This window comes from Delphinapterus leucas, unplaced genomic scaffold (genome assembly GCF_059928025.1).
Source record: "Delphinapterus leucas isolate spDelLeu-1000000601 "Yukka" unplaced genomic scaffold, BTC_Dleu_Yukka2 spDelLeu_asBTCV2_sq25, whole genome shotgun sequence".
Taxonomy (NCBI): domain Eukaryota; kingdom Metazoa; phylum Chordata; class Mammalia; order Artiodactyla; family Monodontidae; genus Delphinapterus; species Delphinapterus leucas.
The window spans coordinates 5298938-5312186 of record NW_028322234.1 but is presented as its reverse complement, the minus strand read 5'-3'; the positions used below and the strand labels follow the sequence as shown (position 1 = coordinate 5312186).

Sequence of the window (13249 nt, the reverse complement as noted above, 5' to 3'; positions counted from 1 at the left end):
CTCTGGACTGGGCAGATGCCACCTCCGTGGTGAGGATGGAGAGGTGCCTGCCATGAGTCCACTGTGCTCGGCGTGTGTCCGCCCCAGCATTCCCTGAGATGAACAGAATCTCCTCTCATCCTGCCTGAACTGATCCCAACCTCCCCCCCCCCGCCCCCTCATACAGCTTTGTCAGCTCCCACACCCTGCTCTTTCTTCCACACCCGTATCTAACCCATCAGGAAATTCAGTGGGCTCCACCTGCACAACCTGTCCAGAATCGGCCACCTCTCACCACCTCCGTGGTCCCCACCCATCATCACTCACCTGGAACAGCTCAGCCACCTCCTCTTTGGTCTCTTGGCTGTCACCCATGTCCCCCCACATTCTGTTATCCCACAGCAGCCAGAGAGCACCTGGGAGCCTCTGAGTCAGGTCATGTCCTTCCTCTGCTCAGAATCCTCTGTGGTTCCCATATCACCTGGTATAAAAGCCAAAGTCCTCACTCTGACCCACAAGACACGCTCAGCTCAGTCACCTCTCTGCCCTCACCTCCTTCCTCCACCTCAATCACTCCCTCTATCTCCCTGTTTGTCCTTGCGGTTCTTGTTCCAGGCACAGTCTGGCCCCAGGGCCTTTGCATGGGCTGTTGCCTCTACCTGAAATGCTCTTCCCCATGCACTTTCTTGACTGATTTCCTAATTTCTTTCAAGCATGAATTTGGGGCCTTTGCCAAACTGGGACAAGCCACCCTGGCCCATTCCCAGCCCTCAAGGTGAGATCTGAAAATAAGGAGGGGAAACAAGAAATTTCAGAGCAACTGAGCATTAAACCTCAGCAAGTCCTTTTCTGACGGTCTTATGTAAAATTGCAGCCCTCCTCAGACCCCTCAATTACCCCCTAAGTTCTCTGCTTTTTCTTTTTCTGTAGCACTGTCTTCCAACATACGGTCTCACTTATTTAGTTATCATGTTCGTTGCTTATTTCCTGATTCACTTCCCTAGAGCCTTTTGCTCCTCCAAAGCTGGGATCTCTGCCCATGTAATTCCCTGCTGTGTCCTTAGTGTCCAGAGCAGTGCCTGGCACAGAACTGATGCTCAATGAATGTGTATAGCATGAAAGGTGAGCCTGCAAAACTTGCAGCCCTTGAAGCACAGCCTCCAGAGACGGACTCCTGGCTTCAAATCTTGGTACCATCACTGTGAGAATGTGAGCGGATGATCCCCTCTACGTTCTGCTTCCCCAGCAGTTCAAAGCCGAGAATAATAATCCCAGCTATCCTTGCAAGGAGTCTGAGGCCAAAGGATTCATACCATTGTTTAGGGAATCTCACTATTATCTGTAAGCTCAGAGGATCAATATCTACTTGCACAGATGAGGCTCAGAGGGGCAAAGCCAGCTACCCAGGGTCACGTTGCTCCTAGTTAGTGAAGGTGCCAGTATTTAAACACAGGTCTTTCTGATTCCGGAGCTCAATTTTGTTGTCTCTGCCTGTCACTGTCTTGAGCACAGGATTTCTGCTTTATGTAATGGGGATTTTTATCAGTTAGTGACCTCCCTATCACTGGAGGCAGGTAAGTAGAGGCTGGATAATTGAGGTCGAGGAGACTCCTACACTGAATGTATGTTGAGGGGTGTTTCCTTCCTAATTCACTTATTCATGAGGCCCAAGAAAGGCTGACATTCCTGGAGGAAGCTCGTGTTAATATTATGAAGGGCCCCTTCCCCATATGGCAACTGCAGTTGGGAGTCCATCAACTTGGTCTCGACTTCTCCCTCTAAAAAGCATCAACTCACTCGAAAATTCCTCTAATTCCCTTAGGTCCCCACACATGCTTCCTGTGATCTTCCTAAAAAGTCTTCCTCATGGCTTGCCAGGGAGCCAAGTCACCCAACTATTTGCAGTTTTTACTAGACATTCGCTCTTCAGATTATATATTGAAAATGTTCATCACAAATGGCGTTAGCATATTTTGTATTTCAAAGGGAACCTCTTTATCTCTACCCTTAGCTTCCTTTTTCCAAACCAGGTTCATTAAACTTCTTTAAGAACAATAAAAAATATTCACCCAGAGGAAAAAAAAAATCCCTCTAAGAAATGTTATTTCTCTGTTTACAAAAATCCCCATTCGATGTAGGAAAGTTGGGACATACAAAAAAGAATGAAAAACACATGCATTTGTAGTGAGCCAATTAGGATTTGATTGTTTTGTTACCCATTTCTCAGAAAACACATAAATGAGAATTCTTCTCATGTCATCAATTATTCTCAAAGATGTGACTTTTTTTTTTTTTTTTTTTAGCGGTACGCGGGCCTCTCACTGTTGTGGCCTCTCCCGTTGCAGAGCACAGGCTCCGGGCGCGCAGGCTCAGCGGCCATGGCTCACGGGCCCAGCCGCTCCGCGGCATGTGGGATCTTCCCGGACCGGGGCACGAACCCGTTTTCCCTGCATCGGCAGGCGGACTCTCAACCACTGCGCCACCAGGGAAGCCCAAAGATGTGACTTTAATGATAGTCCATCTTCTCTCCTATTAAAGTTTTAGGGTTGTTCCCCTCTTAATGGTTTGTAAGGGCATTTTATTGAACACTTATGTTGTTTCTTTTTTTTTTTAACTTTAAATAATGCTACTATGAATATCCTTGTACCTGGTGTCAGATAATTTATGAGAAAAATCTAGAAGCAGAATTATAGAACCAAAGTAGGACTTCAGGTAAACGACAAATTGCATGTTCCTGCAGCCAGCAATGTAAAGATGACGGTAGACGGCCTCGTTCTGCACACACTCATTAACACCCAGCACTCATTTTCCTCTTTAATCTTTGCCAATTTGATAATTTAAAAAAATTTAGGTCTATTGCCCATTTTTTGATTGGTTTTTTTGATATTGAGCAGTATGAGCTGTTTGTATATTTTGGAAATTAAGCCCTTGTCAGTTGTGTCATTTGCAAATATTTTCTCCCAATCTGTAGGTTGTCTTTTCATTTTGTTTATGGTTTTCTTTGCTGTGCAGAAGAAGAGCCAAAGATTTTTTAGGGCCACAACCTTTTCTAGTTTATGATTTGCCTATACATTTACTTCAATTTAACAATGTTTTGTGATATTCAGAAATTACACTTTTTTAGCGGTCATAATCCAACTACTTTATTTCCTCTGTGAAGTCTTCCAGCTAACTGAATTTCTATAATTCTCACTATATAAAGGCTCTGATGTTCTTTCTGATACAGTTTAATTTGAAATAAAAAAGCCTCTTTCAGACACATGCTCTGGGCATCTCTGTCAAGTGTGCCTTTTCTTAGATCTAGATTTCTTAAGTGGAGTCTGAGATTCTTAGTTTTGGAGTTTCATTTTGCTTTATTTAGTTTTTGAAGATTTCAAGTCAGGCTTTGCTTTTTTTCCTCAGTGTGAATCCCTTAGAGGACCTCACTGGAATTTCCATAAGTTGAATATTCTTTTAGTTTTATTTGTGCTGGATCAGGTGTTGGCAAACTATAGCCTGAGGGCCAAATCTGGCCCCCTGCCTGTTTTTGTAAATAAAGTTTTATTGAAACAGTCATGGACACATATACATTAGCTGTGGTTGCTTTCACACTAGATGGGCAGAGCTGAGCAGTTGTGACAGAGATCGTACAGTCCAAATGGCCTAAAATAGTCACTATCTGGCCTTTTACAGAAAAAGTTCGCACCCCTGTGCTTGATCAACAGGACTGCCTGCTTCCTGCTTCCTGGTTTTCCTTTCTTCATGAAAAATGGGCATCCCTTCCTCACTTTTTGCACCTGTTAAGTTCTTTGATGGTCCTGACTAGTCTTTTCTTTATAAACAGAATGTCTTTGGACTCGACCAAGCACATTTTTGTTGTTTTTCTCTACTTTATATATTCTCAGAACTATAATAATAATAATCTAAAATTTATTTTTCACAAATTAAAATTTCAACAAACTTCCAAAACATTTAAATGGTCATTCTCAATTTCTCTCCTCCCATTGCTGCAGGTGAGTAATTTCAGGGGCACAGCTATTTATTCTCTTCTGAGGGTCACTGGCTTGCAGATTACCCAAAGTGCCACTAGATGGCGCATAAATCAGGACTCACCTCTCCACCGCCTCCACCCATCCTCATCTCAGAGTCGGTATTTCAGGATTTCAAGGCTGAAATGTGCTTCTCTCCAAACCAATTAACTCTTGATAAGCAGGGAAAGATTACATTAGGACCATTTTCCAAATGAGTGCAAAATACTCAGAAACATTCCAAAATAGGTTATATATATTTTTCTGAGCTAGCAGGTTAATTGATTATAAAATAATAAAACTATCGCCAATCCAGGATTTTTACTAATGCTTCATTGTTTGAATTAGAATGGTCAATAATTTTATGGGAATTTCCTGGCTGCCCAGTGGTTAGGACTCCGTGCTTCCACTGTAGGGGGCACGGGTTCCCTCCCTGGTGGGGGAACTAAGATCCCGAATGCCGGCAGCGTGGCCAAAAAAAAAAAGGTCAATAATTCAGAGTTATTTTCCATTTAATTAACACAGATGTATTTATCAGCCAAGGCCTAGGGCCTGCAATACCATTAGGGGGCTCATGAAATTGTGTTAATGTCTAAGATCAGAAGAAATAAATAAATTTTTAGGGTGAAAATTATATTCATTTTACACCAACACAGTCCTAAAATGTAAAATTTTAAATTTTTATAAAACTGAAATAAATTAAAAAATTAAATTGTATTTAATTTATTTAATAAATTAAATTGTATTTAAATAAAAATTTTAAAAATAAAATTTAAGTAAAAACAACTTTTTTTCTTTGGCTGTTCTGCGAGGCTTGCAGAATCTTAGTTTCTGGGCCAGGGATGGAACCCCTGCTCCCTGCAATGGAAGTGCGGAGTCCTAACCACTGGACTGCCAAGGAATTCCCTTTTTAAAACAAAAACAAAAACAATTTTTATGGAGGAAGGCAAAAGTGCCTAGGGCTCATGGAAGACTTGATGTAGCCCTGGGTATTAGGTCTCCTAAAAGTATTCCTTTGTTCATTTCAGATATCGATGCTACAGGCTTTGCCTTTCTTGGGTATTCTTTACACACGGATTGTAGAGGAACCTGTAAATTCCTGGACCATATCCCCTTGGCGCTTATTCTCTTCCTTACCTGCCAGACTTTGAATTCCCTGTACATGTGGCAGGTTTGGAAGTACTGGGAGATTAACGCCTCCTGGTCAAAACTCTTGAGCAAGACGATTGGGGGCTGGTGGACAAACATCCCACTTCCCTTCTTGCGCCTCAGGGACCTCCAGGTGGGATTAAATTGTAGTGGTCCCACTAAAGAATGTCACTGGCCACCGGGCTCTTCAAGGATTGAGTCATTGGCCACTGCAGTCACTGACCTTCAACACACCCTGAAAGGGTTCAGGGTGGAGATCAGGAATGAGGCTCTCTGTGCTCTGGGAAAACTGACAGAACAGCCCTTCAGATAGTTAGATATTTTCAGGAGAGATTTTTTTAAAAATAAATTTATTTATTTTATTTATTTATTTTTGGTTGCACTGGGTCTTTGTTGCTGTGCACAGGTTTTCTCTAGTTGCAGCGAGTGGGGACTACTCTTCGTTGTGGTGTGTGGGCTTCTCATTATGGTGGCTTCTCTTGTTGCGGGGCATGGGCTCCAGGCGTGCGGGCTTCAGTAGTTGCAGCACACGGGCTCAGTAGTCCATGGGCTCAGTAGTTGTGGCTCGCAGGCTCTAGAGCACAGGCTCATTAGTTGTGGCACACAGGCTTAGTTGCTCCACGGCATGTGGGATCTTCCCGGACCAGGACTCCAACCCGTGTCCCCTGCATTGGCAGGCGGATTCTTAACCACTGCACCACCAGGGAAGCCCCAGGAGAGACTTTTATGAACCCAGTTTCTTGCATCTTCCCATACTTAGAAAAGCACTAAAATCATTAACTAAAATAACTGTGCCTTGTGACCAGCAGTAATTTTCTACGAAGAGGTGTGCTTGATGGCACATCCCCTTCTCCAGAATTACATATATGCTGACCTGCCCCCCACCTCTTCGGAGCAGTTGCTCAGAGCTCTCTGAGAGGCTGTCTCCTGGGCTATAGTCCTCAGTAAGTCCCCAAATAAAGCTGAAACTCACAGCTCTCATTTTGTGTGTTTTTATTTCAGCCAAAACTTTGATAATACACTTTTATTGTCTGTCTCCCTTCCCCACTCCATCACCCATGGCTTTGGAGATGAGGCAAGGATTATTTAGAGACTCTAAGAGCTATAATAATTATGTGACATGATAGAGATACTGAATATGGCTACAGTGGTAATCATATTACAATATATCAATGTATCCCAAGCCCTGGTGACCACCATTTTATTCTTTTTTTTTCTTTTTTTTACAAATTTGGCTTTTAGGTTCCACATATAAGTGAGATCATACAGTATTTTTCTTTCTCTGTCTGACATCATACTTGGCATGATGTCCTCAAAGTCCATCTATATTGTCGAAAATGGCACTACTGCCTTCTTTCTCACCACTGAATAATATTCCAATGTGTCTACATACCAATCTTCTTTATCCATTCATCTGTTAATTGGCACTCAGGTCATTTCCATATCTGTAATTTTCTCGTCTGTTGAAGAGCTGCTAGCTGGGTGATATGAGGAAAACAGTGACCTCATTTCTGAGTCTCTCTTTCCTTTTTTTCTTTTTTCTTTTTTTTGTAAAACAGGGATGATTATCCTATCTCACTGGTATCTGTTGCTTAGCAGAGCCTTATTAAGTTGTCCTATTCCATTTCCTCTGCTTTCTCCTCTCAGGTTCCTGAGAAGCAGTAGGAAAATGCCACCTGGCTGGTGACGGAGTTCATGCTGGTGGGTTTCTCCACCTTCCCAGGCCTGAGGACCACCCTCTTTGCACTGTCCTTCCTCACATACTTGGTTACCCTGAGTGGCAATGTCACCATCATCACCATCATACATGCGGATCGGACCCTTCACACTCCCATGTACCGCTTCCTGGCCATGCTGTCCCTCTCTGAGACCTGCTACACGCTGGTCACCATCCCCAATATGCTGGCTTATCTGCTCATGGAGAGTGGAGCTATCTCCATCCCTGGCTATTGGGCTCAGATGTTCTTCTACCTGGGCCTGGGATGCAGCCACTGCTTCCTCCTTACCCTGATGGGTTACTACCGCTGCGTTGCCATCATCTGTCAGCCCCTGCGTTATTGGGTGATCATGAGACCCACAGTTTGCCTCTACCTGGGAGCCCTGGTTTTCTGCTTCGGGTCCTCGGTGGCCTTGATCGAGACCAGCCTGATCTTCTCCTCGCCCTTGTGCCGCAGCGAACGCGTGGAACACTTCTTCTGCGACATCACGCGGTCCTGAAGCTCAGCTGCAAGGGGAGTGCCGGCAAAGCGCTGGCATTCTTCTTCCTGAGTATCCTCGTGGTGCTGGTCTCCTTCCTCATCCTCCTCTCCTACACCTTCATTGTGGCCGCCCTCCTGAGGATCCCCTCAGCAGCCGGCCGGCACAAGCCCTTCTCCACCTGTGCGGCCCACCTCACCGTGGTCATTGTGCATTTTGGCTGCGCCTCCATCATCTACCTGAGGCCTGAGTCCAGAGGGAACCCGGACCAGGACCGCCTGGTGGCTGTGTTCTACACGGTGGTGACACCGCTGCTGAACCCGGTGGTACACACTCTGCGCAATAAAGATGTGAGGGTGGCATCGAGGAGGACCCTGGAGCGAAGCCGCGGAGTTTTAAAAATAAGCACTCGTCCTAAGTTCCGGCTCTAGCTTTTTCATGAACACTTGCCCTGCCTGACACTCAGTTCCCCCACCTGGAAAACAGAGGCCACTCCCATAACCTTAAATGAAGTAGCCTGGGTGAGGCAATTTACAAACAGTGCCTGAGACCCAGCATGAACTCCATAAAGGCTGCCCTTTCCCTTCGTCTTCATTTCTTTGACTTTGCTGGGTTGCAAGGCGGTCCGCAGTGCATGATGGTCACTAGTGGAGGGCGGCCCTGACGCTACCCGGTGCTGGGGGGCAGTGGAGGGCAGTGCTTTACCTAGCAGTGAACAGGGGTTGGCACCCGGTCCAGCATCCTTTTATTTTGTCTCGCTCAGAAGTAGTTCACTTTTTTTGGGGGGTGTGTGTGCGGAGAATGAATGTTACCAACCAAAGGCTGCCTTTATTTTTCCTGTCACACTTAAATGATGTTTTCATGATCGTTGGCCACCTCTCTCCCCCTTGGGTCTTTTATTTCTTTGGTATATGATGGGGAAAGAAAGAAAAAAGGAAGAATTAAAATATTTTTATTGTAGTGAAATATATATAACAAAACTTTTTATCTTTTTATCCTTTTAAAATTTTCTTCTTATTGTTGAACTTTATGAATTCTTTGTATATTTTGGATAACAGTCCTTTATGAGATACATCTTTTGCAAATATTTTCTCCCAGTCTGTGGCTTGTCTTCTCAGTCTCTTGATACTATTTTTTCCAAGTATTTATCACTAACTAAAATGACCTTATTATCTATTGTTTGTCTCCTTTAGACAGTGTAAGGTCTTCGTACAACCTCTCACTACAGTGTAAGGTCCAAAAATAACATGTATTTCCACTGCATAGCATGGAGCCTGGTATTTTGGATTCAGTTGACAAATATTTGTTGATTGAATGAATGGATAAGAACTGTTAACATTATTTAGTTTGCTTTATTCTTTTTGAAAAAGGCATTAAGCTGTTTTAAGTTCTTCCATCTCCTTTTTAAAATTTTGAAGCTCAGTTTCAAATTACCACCATTTTCATCTTCAAAATTAAGGATAATGGTTAGCCACTTAAAAGAACATGAGATGAATTTCTACTATTTAATCATTTTTAAGTGTACAACTCAGGGGCATTAATTACATCCACAAGTTTGTGCAACCATCACCACCATCTCTTTCCAAAACTTTTTCATCCTCCTAAATTGAAATTGTGTGCCCTTTAAGTAACGACTCTTCATTCCCCCATCCTCCCCATCCCTGGTAACATCTACCTTACTTTCTGTCACTATGAATATGCCTATTCCACATGTTTCATATAAGTGGAATCATATAATACTTGTCCTATTGTGTCTGGCTTATTTCACTTAGCATAACGTTTTGAAGGAGCATCCATGTTGTAGCACATACCAGAACTTCATTCCTGTCTATGGCTGAATAATATTCCATGTTATTCACATAGATATATATATTTTTTGTTTATCCATTCATCTGTTGATGGACACTTGGGTTGTTTCCACATTTTGGCTACTGTGAATAGTGCTGCTATGAACACTTGTGTATACGTATCTGATTGAGTCCTTGCTTTCAATCCCTTTGGGTATGTAACTAGGAGTGGAACTGCTGGATCATAAGGTAATTCTGTTTAACTTTTTGAGGAATCACCAAATTGTTTTTCATAGTGGCTGCACTATTTTACATTCCCACCAGTAGTGTACTAGAGTTCTAATTTCGCCACATCTTCGTCAACACTTGTTATTTTCTGGTTTTGAAGAGTTTAGCCATCCTAATAGATGTGAAGTGAGTTTTGTAGTTTAGTAGTTCACTTCTGTTTAATTAAACAAAGATGATGGATTGAAATCATCCAAAGTATCTTCTCTGACCACAATGGAATGAAATGAGAAATGAGTAACAGGAGGAAAACTGGACACTTTACAAATATATAGAAATTAAACAACACACCTTTGACCAATGGGTGAAAGAAGAAATTACAAGTTAGATTGGAATATACTTAAAATAAATGAAAATGAACGCACAACATACCAAATCTTGTGGGATTTAGCAAAAGCTATGCTCAGAGGGAAATTCATAGCTGTAAGCGCTTACATTAAAAAAGAAGAAAGATCCCAGGTCAGTAACCTAACTTTACACCTCAAGAAACTAGAAAAAAAGAGCAAGATAAACACTAGTGATGAGGCTTCCACTATAACAAGTGTTGGTGAGGATGTAGAGAAATTGGAACAATTGCACACTGTTGATGGAATTATAAAATGGTGCAGTTGCTATGGAAAATGGTATGGTGCTTCCTCAAAAGATTAAAAATGAAAAATAGAATTACCATATGATCTAGCAAGTTGACTTCTGGGTATATATAGAAAAGAACTGAGGGACTTCCCTGGTGGCCCAGTGGTAAAGAATCCACCTTACAAGGCAGGGAACGTGGGTTCAATCCCTGGTCAGGGAACTAAGATCCCACATGCGGCAGGGCAACTAGGCCCGCATGCCACAACTACTGAGCTCGTGTGCCTCAGCTAGAGCCTGTGAGCTGCAAACTACAGAGCCCACGTACCCTGGAACCTGCACACCACGACTACAGAGCCCACGTGCCCTGGAGCCTGCGTGCTACAACTAGAGAAGAGAAAGCCTGTACACCACAACGAAAGATCCCACATGCCTCCACGAAGATCCTGCATGCTGCAACTAAGACCCGACACAGCCAAAAATAAATAAAGTAAATAAATAAATAATAAATAAATCTTTAAAAAAAAGAATTGAAAGCAGAGTCTGAAAGAGGCATTTGTACACTCATGTTCATAGCAGCAGTATTCGCAGTAGCCAAAAGGTGGAAGAATCCCAAGCACCCACTGACAAACGAATGGATAATCAAAATGTGGTATATATACACAAGGAAATATTATACAGCCTTAAAAAAGGACAGTCGGACAAATGCTACAACGTGGATGAATCTCGAGGACACTATGCTGAATGAAATAAGCCAGACAAAAACCGACAAATATTGTATGATTCTGTTTATATGAGGTAACTAGGGAGGTCAAATTCATAGAGACAGAAAGTAGAATAGTGATTACCAGGGGCTGGAGCCGGGAGAGGGAGAATGGAGAGTTGTTTAATGACTATGAAGTTTCAGTTTTGCAAGATGAAAAAGTTCTGGGGATGGATGGTGGTGATAGTTGCACGACAATGTGAATGTACCTAGCAACCACTGAACTGCACACTTAAGCACGGTCACAGTGGTAAATTTTATGGTATGTGTATTTTGCCCCAATTACAATTTAAAAAGTTACGCTATGAGAGGCAGGCAGTATTAGCAAGAGAAGGATTTCTTTGTCTTGTAAATATCTTGGTGCTGAAACACCTGAAGGCGTCTTCCTAGGCAGAACCAGAAGGACTGGTGCCCCTCTACTCAGTGTCATACAACAACCACGCACTCCTCATATATAGAGTATCCTCTCCGAGGTCATAGCCTGATGAGTCAATCATTCACAGCATCTAATTCACACTGTTCTTCGAGCCCTGTAATGGCTTCTTGTGGCTGGTGACCCACAGACTTGAAAAAAAACCTTCCAATCTACATGCAAAATAAATGTTAAAGCCATAGTAAACCAAAAACCTCAGTGGAAGCATGGGAAGCCCACAGAAATCACTGAATTTAGCAATTAAAATATTTAGTTAGGCAGGAATCGTGAAGACTGCCATTGCTGAGAGTAAGGTCTTTGCCCATGGTCCTTGGCTGTATCCTCTGGGAGGTTCCTCACTGGCCTCTCTTCCCCATCACCACTTCTGAAGCTTTCTCATTCCATTTCCTGTGGTATGATTTTAAGGACCTCATGGTACAAACTTGGGGCATTGTTTTTTTTTTGGTTGTTGTTGTTTTTGGCTTCACCTCGAGGCTTGCAGGATCTTAGTTCCCGGGCCCACAGTGAAAGCGCTGAGTCCTAACCACTGGACCGCCGGGGAACTCCCTGGGGCATTGTTTTATATGCCAGAGATCTTTTGCAGGCCAAGCTCATAGTTTCTCTCAAAAATTTAGTAGGTGTCTGGTCCTTTTTTCTTCAGGCAGCTAAATGGGCAAGTAACCACAGCCAAAGATTTCCGCTGGCACGGCTCTTTTGTTTTTCCTTTTCATTTTTTTAAACTGTGGCAAAATACATACAACATAAAACTGACCATCTTAACTACTTTGAAATGTATGGTAGTTCAGTGGTATTAAGTGCATTCAGAATGTTGTTTCGCCACCCCCACCATCCATCTCCAGAGCTCTTCGTCTCATAAAACTGAAACTCTGTCCCCATGAAACACTAACTCCTCATTCCTCACCACCCCCTGCCCCCCACCAGCCCTTGGCAGCCACCATTCTACTGTCTTTTCTTTATGAATTTGACTACTCTAAATAGCTCATAGAAGTGGAATGATACAGTATCTGTCTTTCAATGAGCATCATGTCCTCAAGGTTCATCCACCTGGCATAGTTCTTAAACCCGAATGATGCCCTCATTTATTTCCTGGCTTCTATACTTGATTGGACCTTCGCATTCTCTCGAGGATGCTGAGAAATGGTTAATCTCTTGCTATAACTGCCTCCTCAGGGCCACTTTGTATCGCTGCTTCCCTTTGAACTCCCCAAACCACCAGACTCAGTCGATTTAAATTGTAGTCTGCATGGAGAGAGACTACCTCAATATTGTTAGAGTCCCTGCTACCTCTGCTCGCCTCAGTACACCTCTCTCTTTAACGACAGTGGCAAGAAGTAGCAAACAAATATAACAAATAATCTGGCTTTTCCTAACCACTTCCCAGAGGGCTATAGACTCAGTAAACACAGTCAGCTATGCAAGACTCACAGTTTTACCTGCCTGGTGAGGATGACTAGCGGCCCAGGTGGCGCTGTCTTTGGTTCAAGGAGATGGAAGCAAGGACTGCGGCCTTGCATCACAGTTTAGAAGGAGCCTGGTGCCTTGGGCTCCTTCTTAAAGTCTGTAAGAGTGCTTAGAAACACAGGCCACCTCATGCCCACTGAACCAGGGGGTCTGGAGATCTGGGTTCCAGTTTAGCTTTGAACCACTTGCTGAGACGTGGGAAGGTCCCTTTCCTTCTCTGTGTCTCAGAGGTCATTAAACGAAGGTCATTAAACCATGACACATGGTTTTTTCCCTCTTTGACATTTTTAGACCCTATGCCTTCTCTGAAACTCATAAATATGAGGACTGATGAGGAAAGGTCTGGTAAGTTCACTGTTTCCCAAAATGTGAAGCTCTTAACAGTAACATTTCCTGCATGTAGCATGAAAGAAATCTTTGAATTACACAGGCAGAAATTTATTCCCTTTCTCAGTTCTCTTTGAAGGCTGATAATTACTTCAAGGAAAAATTTCAGTTTGGTGCTAGTGTATCTTTTAAAAAAATTATTTATTGGGAATTCCCTAGCTGTCCAGTGGTTAGGGCTCCACACTTTCACTGCCAAGGGCCCGGGTTCAATCCCCGGTCGGGGAACTAAGAT

General features: G+C 43.1%; 1 protein-coding gene across 1 annotated transcript; it reads left to right on the top strand.

The window, feature by feature from the left end:
* The first annotated feature begins 4888 nt into the window (after nt 1-4888).
* On the top strand, nt 4889-12787 carry LOC111166560 (olfactory receptor 10T2-like). Its single transcript, XM_089905214.1, is given in 2 exon segments — nt 4889-7338; nt 7341-12787. Coding segments are annotated over 2 exon segments (930 nt in total). The 5' UTR covers nt 4889-6830; the 3' UTR covers nt 7763-12787.
* The last annotated feature ends 462 nt before the right edge of the window (nt 12788-13249 follow it).